Source organism: Scardinius erythrophthalmus (assembly GCF_964197995.2).
Source record: "Scardinius erythrophthalmus genome assembly, chromosome: 17".
Taxonomy (NCBI): Eukaryota; Metazoa; Chordata; class Actinopteri; order Cypriniformes; family Leuciscidae; genus Scardinius; species Scardinius erythrophthalmus.
Genome location: NC_138237.1, coordinates 23,114,658 through 23,136,934, shown reverse-complemented (window position 1 = coordinate 23,136,934; position 22,277 = coordinate 23,114,658). Strand labels below are relative to the sequence as shown.

Sequence of the window (22,277 nt, the reverse complement as noted above, 5' to 3'; positions counted from 1 at the left end):
ATTAGTGTGAAATGATGTACCGTTTCTCACACATCATACATGCATAGAAAAACTGTAATACAACATTTCAGTATTGAACAATATCAGTTTTCTTTTTTTAAAATATCAGTATTAGACAGAGACTTGTTTTTTTCTTTTTTTATTGCTAGGTATAAAGATTAAACAAATTATTCATCTGTGCCATTGAACATTATGCATCATACATATTTTGCAGATACAATAGTATTTTTATTACAGCCAATTCATTATTATATATTTATTAATATTAACAACCAGTATGATGGTTGCACATCAAAATCACTTTTTCGTGCATATATATGTAAGATAAATATATGCATGATTATTGCATTCCATGTGGTATTATATTATAATAAAAAAACAATGATGGGGGGGGGGGGGGTTGGTTGTAAAAACAACATTGCATTATTGTGAAATGTCCATATTTATGTGCACATATATGTGCACATTTCACTGTGGGTAAAAAAAATAAAACCACACACCAGAAACACAGACCTTTGGAAACTACAATAGGTGTATTGTATAATTCTATTATAGGTGTCTGCATGAATGATGTGTTATGTTTTAAAAAAATTACTTTGAATGCACAGGTAAGAAATAAGAAAAATATAATTAATAAGGTAAATAAGTATTAATAATCTGAAATGTAGAAATGTATTTAAATACAGCTTTAAAGCATATCTCTCTCTCTCTCTCACACACACACACAGACATTTATTCACATTTAAGTTAACAAAGAGATTTCACAAAAGTCAAGGACATTTTTTGTTGTTTTTTGGAGGCAAAAATTAATACAAACATATTAATACAAAATAAATATTTTAGGCAAAAATGACAAAGAGGTTATCAGAGAAAGAGTAGGATCTCTTTCATCCAAGGTTAAAAATTCAAGCAGCATTGTGTTTTAGGTCAAGAGGTTACGGAAAACAGGAGGATTGTCAGTACAAGCGTATGGAGAGAAAAGAGAAAGCGCTAAAGAGAGAGATTGGGAGAGAGAGCAAAAGCGCTGTTGCGAGCCGAGGGTGTCGGGCTAGAATCGTCTCAGATCTCTTTCCCCTGACAGACTACTGACTGCACTCAAACACAACACCCGTTTACATGAACACACGCCTGTGCCAAATGCCCATGCTTTTATAATAGTGCATATTACAAAATGTTGTTGACAAAAGGTCAAAATTTTGACAAAAATATATAGACAAAATGTTAAATTTATTTGTAATCTATTACTGATATATTTGTTATTTATATTTTTAAAACTGTTGGATGAGTGTAAATTATAATATGAACCAAGCGCTTAAATATTTGTGATCAAAATAAGCAAAGAGTTCACCTGACCCGTGGCTCTCAGCTGAACGGTTCTGACCAAAAAAAAAAAAAAAGTTGTATTCTGATAGGCTCTCTAACAGCAGGGGGAAACAATGCTGAATGCAAATGCAAACACAGAAGGGTTGTGTGCCCTCATCCTTTAAAAAAAGAGCAACAACTGTGCAAGGTAATAAAAGATATGACCGAGACTGGACTTGTAACGAGAATAACACTGCTTGTGCTGAACACAATGTGTTTGTACAATTAATTATTAGCTGCAGGGAATATGAAACCTTTGAAATCAAACAGACATTTAGAAATAATTTTTGTATTTTTATCAAATTAGAAATTTGTCCATCCAGCATTGGTAGTGTTAATCATATTGTGTACAGTTATATGAATAAATTGAATTTTAGGTAAATTTACGTTTACTCTTGTAAACATGACATCCAATTTATACAGATATCTAGATAATACAACTAATTCAATAGATTCTTAAAGAATCAGATTTATATATATATATATATATATATATATATATATATATATATATATATATATATAGTCCCTGGTTCAGTTGTGCATGAACAATCATTTTATTTTGAAATAGAAATGTTTTTCATATTTCAAAATGTAAAAAAATGTATCAGCCTCACCAAAATCAATACTGTATGATAATATCATTGCTTAGTTTTCATTTACCAGTACAATCCCTTTTGATAAAGTCAAGTTTTACATTATTTCCGGTTCTGTTTTAGTTGGAAATACATTCCATAATAGAAGGTGAATGTATTATGAACACAGTTTTAGCTTGCCTTTAAAGAACAGGATAATAATAACCCTAATCTAATTGACCTAAAATCTGGGTTATGGCAACGGGAAAGCCTTGTACGGGACGGTTCAGTGTCGTAGTGTTGCTTTTGATGATGATGGCAGGGTGCTGGATAAGATGGAGAATGCGGCAGCGCAGTGAGACGCTCTTACCGATGGTGGGGGGCTGTGCACGGAGCAGGTAGGAGTTGGGGGAGAACTCGTCGTCAGGAGGGGGGTCCAGTATGGCATGGGATGAGCCGTTGTCCAAAAGGGGCATCTGACACTCCCTGATGGAGATGGCGGCCTGGTGCAGGGGTGCGGATGGGGGAGGAGGGGCTGGGGGAAGCAGACTGGATGAAGGCGTGGGAGGGAGGGGGCGACCTGAAGGGGACACACACATACACACACACACACACAGTGGGAAAAGTGTGTTACTTTATGGAGTGAAGTTGGTGCTGTTTGATGAAATTACAACAAACTAAAGTGAATCACAACCTTTTTTTTTTCTCCACTTCAGTTATATTTTATGAGACAAAATAATTTATCCATGACTGCTGGCAGCCTTTTGAAATAAGTGTGTGTGTGTGTGTGTGTGTGTGTGTGCGTGTGTGCGTGTGCATGCGTGTGCGCGTGTGTGTATCAATTGCTGAAAGACGCTACAAACAGACATTAGCTATGTTTCCATCCAAAGTTGTGAATTTAACTTGTACACAAAATTGGAATATGGAATAAAACACTTTCTCCTTCCAGTGAGCCGAAAAGAACAAAATTGTCACTTCCTGATAAACTGGCGTTTAATATCACTAAGAAAAATGCTGCAGTAGGAGAAGCCACTGTAAAGAATAATTTCATATATAATAAATGATTTGCGCTTCAGAGCGCACAGATGAAACGCAATAAAGTTATCTTGCTTTGGAGGCAGATGCTGCTGTCCAGTTCTGGGAGGTTATTATACTGAACCTCTTTGATGGCATTTCAGAACAACCAAAACAGCATTTCAGATGCTGTGCAACGAGATCGGTCCGCTGGTTTGTCCATATGTCGTCCCATCGCAAAGTCACATGTCTTCTTTGAAGTGCATTGAGGAATTTATTCAGTAAATATGTTCCATAAATGTAGTTTATGTGCATGTTTTCATATAGAATAAAAATGTATCCGACTCAATTGAGCGCACAAGTTTCTTATGTGCATTTTTAGAATTTATGCGCATTTTGCCGTTTCCATCCAGTGTTTTTTTTATGAGATATCCCAAAATGCGCATAAAATAGTTGGATGGAAACATAGCTATTGGTGCTCGAGGACACTGAGAATATCGAGAAAGAAGGCCATGTAACCTTTTGAATAAAATAATTAGTTTCAATTCAAAACCCAATTTTTATAATTCCTCTTCTTTATTTATTTAAAAAAGGGAGTAGGAAACAAATGAGAGCAGGACTGTACAGTATGTGCAGCATAAATCCAACAACACTGATTTTAGATGGCAACACTCTGATTCTAAACTGTCACCAAAGACTATTTCTTTCGTTCTGTGGATTTTCAATCTCTTCACAAAGTAAACTCTGACATGAGTTCTACAAAAAGGAGACAGGCAGACAAAAGAAAACATAAATGAAAACTCAGAAATGGAGCATTGAAATACAAGATAGAGATACATCAAAACCAGCAGCTTGTAGAATCAATACACATTGAAAAGAGAGAATTGTGAAGCATTGAGACGCTCTAAAAAACCTTCAACTCTAAAAACCCTGGTCTGAAAGGAGGTCAGCTTTGATGTGGCTTTTAAATTAATGAACAGGCTACATACAGATAGAATATATGGACATATGTAGCTATGCAGAAGGGATGTGCAATGTAGCGAAAGTATGAAATTCGATATCTTGACAAAAGTTACAATATTTATATATTCGCACTTCATTGGCTTAAAAGATTTTTTTTTCATTAAGAGGAAGCATTTAAACCAAACAAGCACTGTAGCCAAGTAGATTTTGCATTTAAAATAAATTTAAAATACAAAAAAAAAAATCTTGATTTTTATCACTAAATGAATCAAAAAATATATTTAATAATTTCAATATATTCAATTCAATATATATAATTTAAATTGAACACACTGTAATAATTGGCAACATTTACATACAAAAACAAAAATTCTTTTTTTCAAAGATTTCTGAATCGATCAACTAAAAACATATCAACTCTAACACTGTTTTTATTAGGTAACAGCTGAGATGCTATTAATAGTCATCTTACCTAGACATATTGTAAAACTAGTCTAATGTCACCCTCCAAGAAGATTAATGGCCAAATAAAAAAACAATAAAATCATCACAATAATGAGTATGATGGTTAATTTTATACAAAATTGTTGTGAATATATTATGAATATGAATCTTCAATAGGATGACGACATTAAGCTGTAAAATGCTGCAGTGGTTTTCTCATTTGGATGGCCATGGTGATGACACAACAAGCAGAGAAAGGGATTCAGATACATGATCAAACCATCAAGCACATGCTGAGTTTGTGATTGGGAGCAAGGCCAGCTGATATATTCTGGAAATTTTACCACCCCATGCTATCTGCACTCGTGTGCAGCCACCGGTCAAAAGAACTGCTATGCTGGAGTGGAACTGTGTCATCGGGGCTCTCCATGTCATGTCTACAGTGACTAATTTAATCAATTCCTCTCTCTGTGTCTATGACAGCATTCAGCCCGGCTGTGGACAAAACACACACACACACACACACACACACACACACACACACACACACACATGCACACGCGCACACACACACACACAGACGCACACACACGTTGTGTTCTCATGTTTTATGGGGACTTTCATAGACATAATGGTTTTTATACTGTACAAACTGAATAGACCTTATGCGCCAGAGAAACGCGGGCGCCGCCATCTTTATAATATTGTCTTTGAACTTCCACTTTGCAGTCTCTCTGTATATTTCTATGGCATTGCTGTCCAGGAGTAATTAGCTTTTGAAGTGGATTTACTCAATGTAAAGTTAACGAACGTTATCATGAGAGTCTTAACAAATGTCAGTAGACCGGGAAGATTTTAAAACGAGACATTCATTCATAAATACGCAAGATCGCAGTGAAAATACAGACCGGAAGACAAAAGACAACGAGCGCAGCGCTGAAAAGGGGCGGGGCTACATAAGGTCTATATTCTATCCCCTACACTAACCCTACACCTTCCCATCACTGAAAACGTTCTGCATTTTTACATTTTCAAAAAACTTCACTTAGTGTGATTTATAAGCTGTTTCCCTCATGAGGACCAAAACATTTCCCCACAAGGACAAGGATTCCGGATATTGCCATCTTTGTGGACACGCACACACACACACACACACACACACACACACATTCACACACTCCAAATGTAGCCTAATGGCTCTCATTCACAACTAATTATGAATAAGTGTTCTTCCTTAATGCTGTGTACATGTCCTTGCACAGAAAAAAAGGGCCATTTGTTCTTACCCTATTTCTAATATTTGTGAATGTGGACTCAATACAGAAATTCCTACACTTTTTTGTCAAATAACCCCTTTAACCTAAAATATTTTCTTGAAATTGAAGTTAATATTTATCACGTTCACAGTTCCCTTGTGTCGTTTAATGGTCACACTGACATGCAGGTAAACAAAAATATTAGGTAAACATTTTTTCTTATTTTAAAACTATTTAATTCCACATTGTTTTGAGTAATTATTTATTATCCAAAACCTGGCTTAATAAATAGAACATTTTTTACAGAAATAATAATAAGTGATTATGTCAAACTACACAAAAAGTTTCCATTCCATTCTTTAAATGAGACTTTTATATCAGGACTGTTAAATCAACCTGACATTTTTGCCTTCATGCCTAAAAAATATCAAATGAATTTTAATTAAGGTATTACATTATACCAAGTTATAATATATTAAAAAGATAGTATGTTTATACACTTAAAGGTTTGTATGTATCTGAATTGCATTGTTTTATGTATTTTTAAATGAACAGATGCAGGCAAAAAATGTGCGTCATATAATTAACTCAGTGTTAACTCGCGTGTTTAGTGTTAACTCAGTGATGAATCACGATTTCTACACGAAAACGTATCTGTCCGTATACCCGGTCACAGTGATTTTGCCAAGTAAGACATGTTCCGGGATCAATGTATTTTGATCAGCAGGAAATGAATAACAATGATGTAGAAGCACCAAATCCTGGTTGTTAAACTTGACATAAACTTCTGTCAAATCGGATTGGTTTATTGGAATGTTGTTCCAGCATCAACAAAGATGTTGATCCAGAAACATGTTGCACTTTGTGAAATCATGTTCACCGCGTATACGCCTTGTCCCACTGTTATTATGATTTAACATCCTTTTTTCAGATGAGTGGACGAGAAAGAGAAAATCTGCAGTGGCACTTTATTGTCTACCATCAAAGGAGGAAAGATGGGAGAGGACGCAGTCCAACTGTGGGAAAAAGAGTGACAAATCACACCGCAACAAGCGCAATTTATCACTCACCACACTCCTTTATCTGTCGGGTACACAGAGCAGACACCTGTGGCAGACCAGGAGACAACAGCACACACACACAAAGAGCTGCAAACCACACACTCTCTCTCACACACACACACACACACACAGGCGATCTTGTTGCCTTTCGCTGTCCTCTGTGAGTGTGAGTTGGCAGGTCTTCAAACTGGAGTGCAGCCGTTAGCTCTGTTTCAGGACTGATCCTCTCAGGCAAACACAGTGCAACTCGTGCACAATCCCTCTAACTCATTCTCCCTTTTTCCCTCTCTTTCTTCTAAACCTTTTCCTCTGTTACGTTCTCTCTCGCATTCCCTCTTGATCTGCTGCATCTGCGTTCACAATAGTTTGGTCAGTGACATTTGTGAAGATTTATCATATCGGTGTCCAACATGACAAACAAAGGCAAAAGAGGATCATGGGCACAGAGGGGGGGAGGGGGACAGTGAGTGTGTGTCTGTGTCACCCAGCACAAAACGGGGGGAATCATAAGTCATGCAACACATGAGCAACACATGAGGCCGCCAAACAAAACAAAATTTTATTGCCAAGATTATCTCGCAGAACACAATTAAAGCCTTCAAACTTCCAAAATAACTATAATTATCAACTCAAATCAACTGTAACAAGATCTAACACAATTCTATAACTGGAATTGGTCAGGTTAATCACAATAAGCTTAATAATGCCATTTTGCAAATAAACTTTGAATGTAGCTCTAAAGTCACAGAAAAGAACACAAAATGACTGACTCACAATGTGTTAGACAGGATATAGAGGAACCACTTATTTATTGGAGGTTATTGTTTTATAGCTCAAAATAATTAATTGAGGTCAACTTTATTTTTTCATATAGTTTGCACAAACTTTATCTCAGATTTTAAAATCCCTAAACATTGGTTTAAAAAATAATCTTACAAAATTCAAATCCCAACGCATATTGTTTTGGTTTACCAGCTTTCTTGAAGGGATAGTTCAACCAAAAATGAAAATTCTATCATAATTTACCCTCACGTCGTTCTAGACCTTTCTTACTTCTGTAAAAAAAAAGCTATCTATCATAAAGCTGATCATGTGCTTTCATTGCTGTCTAAGCAGACCAATTCAGATACTCTATTACAAACATCCCATTTCTGATTTTTTCCCCTAAAGCTATAAAAAGAAAGTGTAAATGTAGGTGGAAGAAGAAAACGAGAATGATGGTGGACAGCAAATTTGTCTTTGAACATGCATAAAGAAAGCCCCGTATCTAAACTATAAATGTTAAAATTTGGTAAAGGTAGCGCAGTAGAAAACTGCTGTGACTGACTGTCTGAATGTCAGTGGTAGCAAACACACTGGCCAGCTGGAGAATCACAGTCAGCAGGTTTTTCAGCAGGACTGAATCATTTTTGGGTAACCTCTTCAGAAGTGCAGTAGTTCCCATGGTGACTGGGCACCTGTGGTTTGTAGATAAATCTGAGGGAAATGGAGTGGGCCACAGTAAGTTCCCTTGATAACACCCGTAAGCGATAAGTTCAAAGCAGCACGATGCTTCAGCGTCCTGGACGGTTTTGTGAAGTTGTTTGTGGGAATAATTATGGAGACGTTAAACTTGAGCAGAATATCTAGGGAAAAATGAACCACTTATGCCAAACACATGCAAAAATATCAAGAGCTGTGCAGGTGTATGCAAGGATTTCTCTTTTCTTTTATAGCTTGGTTGAAAACAGGTGTGGGAGCTACCTTTTCATCTCACCGTCTGTCACGACCCATCTGTGTTTCCTCATTTCTCTCTCAGTCTGTTTGCTTACAGTGATTCTCCATTTCAGTGTTGTGGGATGCAGTAGAGCTGTTGACTGCCCAAAGTCTGCTTTCTGTGTAATAAATCTCAGCCTTGAACAACAGCAGAGTAAGTTCTGTGTGGTAACCTTGGCATTGATTTCAATGATCGACACATTCATCAATAACAGTCAAACTCCCAGCAAATCCATTGAAAACTATAATGGCCAAACATCATGAAACATCATTAAAATTTCAGCATCTATGAACACAAATGCTCTTTTAAAGTCAGCCAACATCAAGTCAAGTCCAACTGTAAAACATTTTTTTGCTGTCATTTCAGTGATAAAGTAAGAGAACAGACTGGAAATGACAGATTTGAACTCGTCTGTATATATACACGAGACACTGTGCAATATGTCGCTGCAAATGCATGACACACCAGGCTGCGCATCTAACAGATGCACTCTAACAATATGTGATAATAATGTGATATGACACTGATGTCACTGAGATTTGACCCTTTCTCTTTAAAGCCCCTGGGGACAGATTGCTAGAAGGGAGAGGCTCTCTATTTTTGGGAAAGGTACAACAGATTGGGGGCACATGGGACATGACATTATAGCTATGTTCAAAAACCTAGAGAGCTGCCTACGGAGACAATAAGGCATTATAGGTACGCTTCTGACAGTGCACACATTTCACGAGTTCACACTTACATACAATTAGAGGGAGTAAAGTTTAATGCGTAGTTGGCATGCTGCCCGGGGAGAGGGCTCCGAGCTCCGTTCGGCCCGAACCCAGAGTATGTAAATGGGAGAAGGGGTGCTAAAACTGTCAACGAATTGAGGTGAGACTGCTGAATATATATATACACCTCTTATCGATGATTGCTGAGTGCTCTCCACTCGTGTTAATAATCTGAACGTGCTTCTCCCGACCTTTGTTAATAAAACATCATTTAAAGACTCAGTTCTTGTTTTCTGCCATGTTGAGGAAATGATGGTGCTCTCACTTTACCCAACTACTAGCAGATTAGCGCTCAAAAGATTGCGGTCAGTAGGATTTTGTAATGTTTTTGAATAAAGTCTCTTATGTTCACTTTCAAGGATGCATTTATTTGACTCAAAATACAGCAAAAAAAAACAGTAATATTGTGTAATATTATACATATTTATTATTATAAATATTAAATACATATAAATACATTATTATAATTTAAAATAACTGTTTTCTATTGTATATATTTTAAAATATAATTTATTCCTTTTTTCAGGATTCAACAAACAGTAGGGCCCTATGATTTCTGCAAACACTAATATTAATGATAATAATTAAAACATAAGATTAAAAGGTAAATTAAAGTTTTGTGCCTTAATTCTGTTGCCAGAAAAATGTAAATACACAACACAGACTTTATAAAATTTAAATATCTCTATGAGATATTTCATAGAATTGATTCTTAAATCGTTGATTTTAATTAAACCATTAAAATGAAATCCAGAAAACTTAAAACAGAAAACACAGAATTTGGTAAAAAAAAAAAAAAAAAAATGGAATTTGAGAAAAAAAAAAAAACATTTTACAGTGCCCTTGCATTTTTGTAAGAAAATGTTTTAATAATTTCTTGTTAAATTGTATAAGTTTCATGATTTCAATTCATTATACATGCTTTTTGAAAACTAAAATTGTATTTAACCATTAAAATGGGAGTCCAAAACATTTCAAACGGAAAAAAAACAGAATCCAGAAACATTTAAACGGAAAAAACGGAATTTGGGAAAAAATAAAATGGATTTCATAGGGCCCTACAAACAGCATGGAGAATGGGCTTGTGTTTGATTTTGCACTAATCACTGAAAAAAGATGACTAAAAAATGGATGAGACTGTGGTTGGAGAAACACAGCTGAATTTGTTTTTGCTCCCTCTTGCCATATCTCTATCCTCCTCGCACACTCTTTCCTCTCACAATTTTATTGGTTGTTGTTCATCGTTGCTCTCCGATTTATTAAAGGTGTGCACCTGAAGCCATGTCAATCAGATTTCAAACATGTCAAACTGGCTGAGATGTGGGGCTTTGCCATTTTAGTCTTTTGGTCAGGCCAGTCACAAACATCACAGTAAGGAGGCATATATCAAGTAAGGATATCATGGTGAGGAAATTTTCACACAGTATATAAACTTGTGACAACCCCGGTATTACAGATAACATTGGAATGATAAGTGATAAGTGATATCTGACTCATGATGCACTGTGCTGCGACGCTGCAGCTAGTGCTGTATCTGTATGGAGCATAGCAGACGCTTTCAGTTTATAACTGTAGCAAGAAGATTGTGGCAAAGATTGTATAAAAAAAAAAAAAATACAGACTCAGCTGGGGGAGCCCATCCTCCTCTGGCAAACCACAAAAAAACAATAAACTGTATGGTATGGTATGTATAATACTTTTTGTCTTTAATGAATAAATTGTTTAATATGTTAACAAGACAATGTTCACATTGTAAGTATATTCACTGATTTAAAGTCTTATAAGCCAATCCTATAAAACGGCAATATTCAGTGAATCATGCATCACTGTCTGGCTGGTGTAGTCAGTAGATGTCGCTCCCTATGATAATTTATAGTCTTTGAAATCCATCCGAAAATGACTGGAGGAGATTCAGGCAGTGCTCTGTGAAGCATCACTAGTACAGGCTGGTAGAATGTTATGACAGATTTAAAAATTCTATATAATTAGTGTCAAAATGAATATAAAAAATAAAACACTAAATCTAAAATCAATCATTTATGCTACAAGTGAATTTAGGAATCCCGACATTATAATGTACCGTATAAAAAAGGAATACTTATTTTCAACTTTGTGAAAGACTACATTTAAGTGTTATTAAATTTGTAGAGTTTTTAAAGATTAACTTTAAGTGTTGACTGTAAATGTTATCTAAATATAAAAATAGCACTATCAGCCAAATACTGATAAATTAAAAAAGCTCTAAATGTCACCCAAAAATAACTGAAATATTTCCAAAAAGTTATAAACAAAATTGTACATAACTGAAGTACTGAAATGTTTTGACATTCCCATCATTAGATATTATGAAACTCAGAATATATATCCCAAAGTAAAAACAGGCTTCTTGCTCGGTTTAAGTAAAGCTTTCAAGTCTTTTTCTCTGATTATATTCTGCAAGCTACAGTATTAAGATACATGGTAATATCAGTACTTATCAGTCAATCTGGACCGGTTTATCATAAAAGAGAGTCTGCTTGTGAACTGCTGAGTCTGCTCTCATATAACACAAAGCAGCACTTAGGACTTCTCTTCTGTCATCAGCTTTTGGCTCTCCTACGAGGACATGAATAAATCACTGCACCAACCCACCGACTGCAGCTGCCTTTGACATCTGCTATGTCAGATAGACAATATTCTTAACTGGTGTCGCGACAGAACAAAAGTGGCCTACTTTTTTCACCCTCTCCTTCATTTTTTGCTTCTTTCTCTAAAGCTTCCTCCCCGCTCCTCCATAGAACATCCTCCCACCGATACGCCTTCCTATGTCTCGAATCTTAAGAACTCTGCAGCCTTGCCAGGGATCAAAGAGGATGAGTTTCATCCAATGAGAACGCGCCTCTCCGCATGACAACACTTGGCTCGCTCCAATCAGCTTGCATCATTTTTCCGACTACTGTCTGTCTGTCTGGATCACTGGCATAACAAAATACGATTTATTAGTCTGCGTTCTCACATTGTCTCAAATGTTTTTTCCTCTTGAGCAGTTTATTGTCTGAGCATCGCAAACGGTGGCTTCTAATCCATAAATAGGGATTACTAAATTTAACTGAAGCCTTTGAAGTAAGTGCACTAGATTTGGTCACAGACACACCATATTGCCCAGAGTTTTCCACAGCAGGTCTCAGCGGTAATGAGTTTATGAATCGGCGGCCTCGCAATATGAGATTATCAGCGACGCAGCGTCTTCATTAATATTTGTCTCTACAAAAACAGAATATTGCCCTTGTCATTTCGAACATATTGCTTAAATATCACACTCAAACCTCAGCGAGAGGACTCACACACTGAATGGACAATTCCTAAACTTCTCCACTGCTATAAATAGAGAATCAAGTGCTGTCTAAGTGATGAATTATTGAAATAAGCTGTGCCTAATCTAATGGAGATCGGGGTTGCTCTAGTGCTGGGAGGCAGATGTCAGTCAGAGCTGACACATGTGACAGCCGTGTGTGTCAGTGTCCAGAGGCGATGAGAAGGGCCCAGGGGAACAGCTGTCCTGGGTCATTAGTGAGGAGAGGGCTAGTGGGCAGGGTGGTCAACCCTGTATCAGGCTGGACACTGTGGGGCTGTGACCGTTGACATGTGGGCTGGGCAAACCATTGATTGCGGTAAGGATGAGGAACACAGCACTGAGGCAAACTCAGCAATGCTTTGCATCATCAGACCCCGAGGAGAAGAGCAGCGGCTGTTGTTCAGCACAGCTCCCCCTATAGAGTATCAGTGCTGGGAGTGATGCAACTCTTGTACAGCAAGGGAGCTATCACAACATACACATGCACACTCACTTAAAAGAAAAAAAAGAAAAACAAACAGAAAATAAAGCATAAATGGTTTCAATTCTGAAGGATACTCTTCTGAAGCACATTATGCATTTATTTTAAACTCTGGCCACCTAGTTACTGTTGCTTACCAGTTTTATAAAACATTTCATTAGAGAGAACAGGAGAGTGTGATATTCAGTAAATAAGCGTTCAGTGTCCGTAAAGAGGTGAAAAAATATTTTAGCTATTTTTCTTACATGGGCTTGAATGAATAGTAGTAATTCAAAGTATTTTTATCTGCCACGATTCTTTGAAAGAAATTGCACAGAAATCAAGGCAAACAGTTCTTGCAGTCAAATAAAAAGGCTTAATTGAACTGCAATTTAAAGTGAAAATATTTATTTCTAACATATGCTTTCACTAATGTGAACTCTTTAGCTCAATCAATATTCTGAAGTGATATTAAATTAGAAACATTAATTTACTTTGAAACATACGTAGGTGTGCTTTCTAATGACATACATTTAATCGCAGCATGAACCTCTAAAGATTTATTTAAAGAAAAACAAGAGCATATATCCACTTTGGGTAGATTGTGTCACTATTATAACTGACCTGGCAACAATGTTTTACCATATTTTTGGATCACGTCCACAAAATTCAATCAAAACTAGCCAAAAGCACAGATGCTCCATAGACTTACTTGAGAAAAGAGGAAAAAGCTTGGTTGAGAAAATGGCGGATGGCAACAGTTGCTAAAGTAGGATGAACAGTAACGTTTTTTTTTTGTTTTTTTTTACGCAGGCTTAGTGATGCATCAGTTGTTGGATAAGCAACACAATGCACAAGTGCACAGTCTTTAAATACAGTAGAAAACATTATATTGCTGTTAGGGGAACAAAAAATAACTTGCTCTGAAAACAGTGTGCACTGAAGTCTAAATGAAAATGGGTTTATAAATATTAATAGAAATGAGTCATGTTTTAAAAATCTCGCTCTATAAGACTTTAATTTAAATGATTGTTGAAATGCTGTACATGAGCATGACAATGATAACAAGTGCTACAAAACAAGCCGTCTTGCATTTAAAGCTTCATACATTCAACAGAGACTGGAAGAGAAAAAGCACATAGCTGTAATTAACATGAATAAAAGACTGGGGATTTAACAGCAAACACTAATTCCATATGACCTACTTATTCCAAAAGCTTTTTCCAGACTGCCTCTGGTTAGCTATACCGGAAACAGCAAAACAGCAAGTTCAAATGCAAGTGACACCATTTGCTATCCAATCATACTATCCTTTATGCATATTTCTCAACAACAACTGAAACTAAAACTTAGCCTATACTACAAAGCGTGAAACGAGAGACCATGGCAGATGGACTAAACTTAGTCCAGACTAAGCTCCTGTCAATTAAGGATGATGGAGTGGGCCTTTGAGACGCAGGCCATTAGGCTGGAGGAGTGTGTGTGGAAAATAGGCACCATTTCTCACGTACTTCCTCTTTGACAGCACCAGTGATGATACTTAAAGCATGGGCAGAAGTGAGGGAGTCAGAGATGAGCGGTGGATGAGAGATATGAGTGTGTCCCTGGAAGACTGAAGCTGCTGGACAACAGTGATGGGAGAGGGAGTGTTCCCCTGTCCCTAAGAAATGTTGAAATGTAGGCCAGGGAAGAGCGGAAGGGAGATGAGGGGCCGCAGAGATAATGGCTCTACAACTCTCCATAAATCATGAAATATGGCAGCACAACATCTTGAGACATCATCCGCTCTCTATACACAGAGTATGCATTTTGTGTAGGACAACAATCCCGGGGGTAAAAAAAACAAACTTTCATTCTTACATTAATATTAACTTAAATATATATATATATATATATATATATATATATATATATATATATATAGCAAAATGCTGCGATTATGTAAAATAAATAAATGCATGTGTGGACATGATAGCCCATTCTCTCTAAGAGCTGTTTGCCCATTTTCTACACCGCTAATAAAAAGAAGACCAGTCAGTTTCAGTTTAGGCAGTGGCACGTGTGGCGAGTATGGTCACGTCGTGACTTTTTCCGGTGTGCAGCGCGGAAAACAGGTGAAGATAATGCTGAGCAGATGGACACTGAACTGGTGGCCAGAAAAAATGCTTTATATAGGCAATATTTTGGCTATAAGATAACCGACACTGAGCAGAGAGAGCAGGGCTGCCAACTCAGTCATTCAGCTTGAGACTCACGCAATTGACACTTTTCACACGCCACACATCCATTTTCTCTCGCAGAGAAAAATAGCGGAGCAAAGAGGACAGTGACACTGACAGACTAGACAGAGCAGGTTACTTTTGATAGGAAACAAATTCTCAGCTCTCAGATTCTGTCAATTTTATTACGAAATTCAAAAAATAGGGTTTTGGCGCTTGTAAATGTGACGTGACAGATCGTGGTCGTGAACTGAACATCGCTTACTCTTTACTAGTTAATAGTAAATAAAGACGAATGAACAATAGGTGTGTTGAAAGATACAGTACAGCTTAATCAATGGTTTATGCCTCATACATAATATCGATCAATCAGTGTTTTTCAACCGCGGAAAGAGGTCAATAAAACAGCTGGAGAACAATATGTCACATTATGTCACACAACGTTACATTTACCTCAGGAAAGTCATTTGATAGCATGTTAGTTGGCTAGACAAATTAAAATAGAGAGAGGGCTATTTTCCTAAATATGTGTTATTATATTTTTACTTATATCATTAAAATATTGTAACGTTGTTATCGTAGCCTAGTAAAAAACACATATTTAATTTGAGTTGTTATTTTTAATCTTTCATAATAATACCAGCTGACAGGGCTCTATGTATGTTTACAGCATTAGGTGAGATTTTTAGCGCAATTTTGTCCGGTGGAAAATTGCGCTAAAAATCTCACCTAATGCTGTAAACATACATAGAGCCCTGTCAGCTGGTATTATTATGAAAGATTAAAAATTATCTCATGATTTCTGTTCTGTGCGTCTGTGCGCACCAATCTTGCACTTCTATCTACTCCTCAACCAGACCACCTAGAGACTTCGGGTTTTCGGCATTATGTTAAGGAAGGTCTAATCTCGGGAACGCACAAAACAAATCCAGGAAAAGATTTAGGCTACTATCTCTTAGTGTTGTGATCCCATGAGGTGAGAAAATTGCGCTAAAACACTCACTGAGTTTTTATTACTTGTTTTATTTCTTGAGAAAAATGTACATGTATCTACTGCACCTAATATTTATCCAAATAAATCTATATTGAATCAAGATCGGAATCAAATCACAAGATTTGAACTGAAATCGTGAAATTTGTGTCAAGCAATAATAAAAACAGTAGCCTAGCAGTCATTGTGTCATGTAAATATTGTAACATGTTGTCACTAAATGTAACTTCTGTTTAGCTACCAAATGTTTTGACAATCACAATACACTTACACCAAAAATGATCCACAGACTGAGTTTAGACAAAGCATATGTTACATCCTGCTTAAATGTCCCTGCTTGTCTGGATAGAATGTTAAAATATCTTATTTTCATGAGCATACAAATGTTCTTATTTATTGTTCTATTTGTTTTATTACTGAGACAATAACAAGTTTGCAGTAATGCAAAGATGTCATTATTTAATTTAGCAAAATGCCGGAATTCCACAGATGAGAATCCATGAACCGCATTATTAGATCAATATTAAAACAATTAAAAAATCATAATATAGGACATTTATAAAGCTACGCCATTTCTAACGCATAATAATCAAGATTAAGTGGACATTTGAATTAAATGTTGTTTGGCCAAAATTAAAAAAGGATTTTGAAGGGTTAGTTCACCCAAAAATGAAAATTCTGTCAGAAATTACTCCCCCGTAAGACTTTTGTTCATCTTCGGAACACAAATTAAGATATTTTTTATGAAATCTGAGAGCTGGATCACTCCTCCTGCAGGCTTATGGACACTATAACTTGCAGGCCCAGAAAATGTATTAAAGACATCGTTAATATAGTCCAAGTGACGAGAATACTTTTTGTGCGCAAAAACAAACAAAAATAACGACTTTATTCCACTTTTCATTTCCTTCTCTCTGGACCTCGAGTTTTTTTTTACGTAGTGTAATAACGTAGCGCGTCTGTGTTTCACGTCACCATTTATACGCTTAAACACTACGTGAAAAGACTCGAGGTCCAGAGAGAAGGAAATGAAAAGTGGAATAAAGTCGTTATTTTTGTTTGTTTTTGCGCACAAAAAGTATTCTCGTCGCTTTATAAACTTAAGATTGAGCCACTGGAGTCACTTGGACTATATTAACAATGTCTTTAATACATTTTCTGGGCCAGCAAGTTAAGGTGTCCATAAGCCTGCAGGAGGAGTGATCCAGCTCTCAGATTTCATCAAAAATATCTTAATTTGTGTTCCGAAGATGAACGAAAGTCTTACGGGGTTGGAACAACATGAGGGTGAGTAATTACTGACAGAATTTTCATTTTTGGGTGAACTAACCCTTTAATCATGCTGTAAAGTGTAACAAAAACAGTCATCAGGCCACTTGCGCCCTCTGCCAGCATTTGTTATAAGCATTTGTTGTACACAAGTTGATTGTTTAAATATGTATAATATATAATACTTTAACAGTGTTGTTAAAAAAAACATAAAACTACTTGCTTTTGAAACTTTCTTTGAAACAATTATTATTGCCTCATTGTTATTATATATGCATTTTAAGTCACTTTAAAAGCTGTTGTTCACTTAGGTCTATTTTTATCACACACACACAAAAAAAATCCAATTACTCGATTGATTATCAAAATAATAAACAGATTACTGGATTACCAAAATAGCTGTTATTTTTTATTTAATATGTAAGCTATCATTTTAGTTTGTATTTTATACATTAGAGCTACAATGGTAAATCATTAAAAAAAAATCATTTTATTGAAGATCTATGTATATCTATCTGACCCCTATTGTAGTTGTGTGAGGTGCACAAAAAAATATTCAATTCAGGGCAGAGATTTGGCCAGCAGCGGCCCTAAGACATAAATGTTTAGCTGGTGATGCTATAATGGTGAGTTTCATCTTGATAAAAAAGAAAAAAAGGATAACATAAAGCAGTAAAAAACAAGCTCCAAAAAAGTAAATTGCTAAGCTGCATGAGATATCCTGATAATTACAGTATCACAGATGCAAACTTTGATTGCAATCAGGATGCCACAAGTCAAACTTTACATATGGGTGTGTCTACTGACATAATCAAAACTCAGACGAATATAAATTAGCACTATCATACATTCCAGACTCATTTGACAACAATCATTACATTTAACAGATGAACTATGTCACGCTGAATATAAACTCACTTGTAACTTACAGTGGAGGCGACGCATATTCTCGCGACACTGATGCTTATTCAAGGGGAACGATAATTTGATTATAATGAGAAATATTTAACTGGAGTCATTTCTTGGTGAGCTAAAAAAGGATGTGGTTGCCTAATTCGGCCATGCACTACATACGCGCGCATACAAAACAACTACTAAATAATGTATGTGGATGTTTACGCTGTCGTAGAGATTAACACATTACCGTTATGACTATGACTCTTGTGTGAATAAAACCAATTAAAACTATCCTCCCCTTGTTTATATCCACATGAATTAGCCTACCTCACTATAATTATTATGAAAGTAAAATTTATGCCATACTGCATAGTGTCCCAACGCATCAATTTACGTCTCGCGCGGCAATCCTTGTCATCATTTATCACTGAACTTAAATGTATCTCCTCAGGAAAAGAAGAAAACGCCGCAAAAAGTCAAACTCACTGTGTCACTGAATCGTAAATGGATCTAATATAGACAAAATGAGAGCCTTCTGTCAAATGACAGTCTCTTACCTTTCCTTTTCTCCATACTGCGAGCACAGTGTCCTCTCTCACACTGTCACTCAGTCATCCTGCCGTTACAAGAGTGCTGGGCACGAGAGCTTGTTCCTGAACGGCGCGAATTTTGAATCCCCGTGTTGTATTCGTGTCGTCGTGTTTATCAGTCAGGCGACGCGTGAGCTGTTTAGGTGTGTCTGGTGCGCTGATGGTTATACCACGAGATGCGCCACAGCCAGCGGTTCACCGAGACGCGGGCGAATGAGAGAAAGAGAGCGAGCGTTATGATGGTGAGGTGAGCTCATGGTGTGTGATAGTCACTGAGCTGATTTGAATCAGGGCTCCTCCTGCGCGCCCCTCACGGTTATTCTCCTCCCAAAAATGCGCTCTGGTGTCGCGGCTCCGTGCCTTAGGAAACCAAAACTGATCGCATCGGATACGCAGTGATGTTTTATCGATATTTCATCACTGACGCCGTTTCCAAAGATCGATATTAATTAATCAGGTGCTGAAAGATTCATATTTGACATTCCTGCTGCTGCCCTACAGCCAGAATATTATGGTTTGAGCATGTAAATGTCTTGCTGAAACTGGCATTAATGGCAAGCCTCAGCGGGCAAAATGTAATGATACGAGAATTTACAATCCGGTTTATCCGATTTAGTGAACACGTGAGGCATAATACACACATACACAGGCTGTTGTATCCACCTTAAAGTATTTTGCAACGCGAAAGTAAGCTGTTTTCTCTGAATGTGCGATCTTTATAGCCACTCTAGGTAAAAAACTAGGTAAAAGGTAAAACGATTTGTGCTTGAAACCAGTGGGTTTATGAATATGATGAATAAAAAAATATAAGAAAAAATCAGTTTGCAATATTAAGCAGTATAATGACAGCTTTTTTTTTTTTTTTTTAAATAACTGGAAGCGGATGACACCTGAAGCCTTGCACATTCAATTTACTAATGGCTGCACACATTTTTATGTTAAAGATTAGGTGGATAGAAATATTAACAACAGCAACAAAAAAACAAGCATTTTCATATCTTCTTTTATGTTATACAGAAGAATGAATGTCTAACATGAGGGACAAACATGAGGGTGAGTAAATGATTAACTAGTTTGAGTGGAACTATCACTTTAATGCTAAAGAATAAACAGGTGTTGGATACGAGACTAATCTTTCTCACAAAGGTCAGAAGTGAACAGTGGTGTCTGTTGGAACAAAACTGGATGAGCAGGTTGTGATTGGATCAGAAATATCATTTGAGGTAATAAACTAAAGTTAAAAGATTGAATTCCAATTATTAACATTAATCCTTATTAATGTCTGTTTTATCCTCACAGTTCAGGACTATAAGGTCTGTTTGCTGTCACATTATTACAACAGAATCAATTTCCCTGGGATGTTCCCTGGGATTTCTGGGATGTCACAGTGTCCTCGCCCAAGGCCTGTCAGCTTTGTGCTCTTAACGGTAGATACACTCATGTCACTGCATATTATGATAATACATTAGGTGCGAGTTAGACATTATTAAGGAGCACAAAACATTACCCATGCAGCACCTCTAGCACTGCCAGGTGGTGTCACTTTCCTCCAAGACAAATCTGAAGGCACACCCTCCCTTTTAGAGATATCGGCTGCGAGCACAAGAAGAGATCTCATTAGAGCTTAATTCAGAGACAAACTGTCTCGCCTAAAACTGACGTTCTTTTGGCGTGGGGATGTATTTGCTGTGTTGCGGTGCCGCTCCTCGACCATTTCCAAGAACCTTCGCATTGTGCGGAGAGACACTACAAAGCAGCCGGCTCTTCCCACGCGCGGGCATCCGTCCTCATTACCCCAGCACGGGCCTTGCTGCCAGCACTCACAAAGAAGCCAACCGCCCAGAGACAACGCAAGTACTGCTGCTCCAGCACACTGACAAACAAGAGAGAGTGATGCAGGAATAGAAGAACAATGGAGGAGAGAGACTGTATGTGCCCATATTTAAAAGAGCAAGAGAGGAGGCCAAGCTCAACTCTTTGTGTATGCAATCTCCATAAACCTACTTAAAAACTAGTGGAAAGTGTGTATAGGCACTGCTATGGCATGAAGCTATACTCTAAGACATGTGATTTATTGTTTTGGAGGTTTGCCCATTTTGTCAGTTTTTAACACGAGAATTGAGAGTGGAGGGTGAATACCCTAATACATTGTTTAAATGAATACATTAAGGCTAACTGTGTGATTTGTATATGTAAATTTCTGAAATACATAATCTCTGATAGCAGATCACTCTAAATTGTAATGTAGACATGCATTTTCTGTAAAGCTGTTTTGAAATAATATGTATTTTGTGAAAAGCGTTATACAAATAAATGTGAATTGAATTAAATTGAATACCAGGCAAAATGGTTGCAATCCAACAACTCAACCTTGTGCAATTTATGACAAAATGAAACTGATTACACACAAACACACACACACAGAAAAAGATAGAGCTCAAAGAGAGAGAGCTCAAAAATACTTAGTGCCCTTGGTGGTTCTGTTTCACTGAGATAGTATATGACTACTGAGTCTCCATTATAGGGGAGAGAAAGTGCGTCTCAACTGATAGCCATGCACAGAAAAACCTTTATACACTTACAAATAAAACGTACATATAATACTTTTAAAACATTGCTCACAACAGCATCACAAACACTAAACAAATAAACTGTCTGACCTTGACCCAAGAGCAAGACAAAATACAGTAATATCCCCTCATTATTCCGAATGTGTCCCAAGAAAAAAAAAAAAGTTGACCGTAAAGTTGCCTACAAAATATTAGCAATGGCATGGAATTAGACACTAGCTTATTTATTTATTTAAATACTACTACTACTACTACTAATAATAATAGTATTGGTACTAATATATGTATATATACAGTATATAGAATGCGATGTACAATATATACATAAAACTTCTCTGTTAAGACACAAAGAACACTAACCCCTCACATGCATTAGTTGTATTGAACATGTTTGTGCTGCATGCATGAGCAACAGAGTGCCACTGAACATTCAAACAAACAGCAAATCAACAGCCTTTGTTTTTTCTGTTCATCAAGACACAATCAAATGTGTTTTTTCAAGCACGTCTTTGCATCTAAGCAATGGGATTTACTTGTCAAATGTCAATATAATGTCTTACATGTCAAACGCCACCAAGGGTGGTAGACAAGCAAAATTATCCCCCACTGCGCAAAAAAGTACCAGCATGTGGCTGATGGTGGGTTTTAATTCTATACCCTGCTTCAGTCTGTCCTCAACTTATGAACTGCAGAACAAGTTTGTCCTCAAGTTGTGCAGGAAAGTCACAGGCTGATCTAATGCG

At 36.8% G+C, this 22,277-nt stretch overlaps 1 protein-coding gene across 1 annotated transcript in view; it reads right to left on the bottom strand.

Annotated features, from left to right (window-relative positions):
- tenm2b (teneurin transmembrane protein 2b) overlaps positions 1-22,277 on the bottom strand; it is a gene marked incomplete at both ends in the record, with an annotated part of 221,512 nt that overhangs the window by 87,991 nt on the left and 111,244 nt on the right. Inside the window, one exon of the mRNA XM_081391712.1 lies at positions 2,308-2,517. Within this exon, the coding sequence (XP_081247838.1) occupies positions 2,308-2,517 (210 nt within the window). The remainder of the gene's footprint in view (positions 1-2,307; positions 2,518-22,277) is intronic.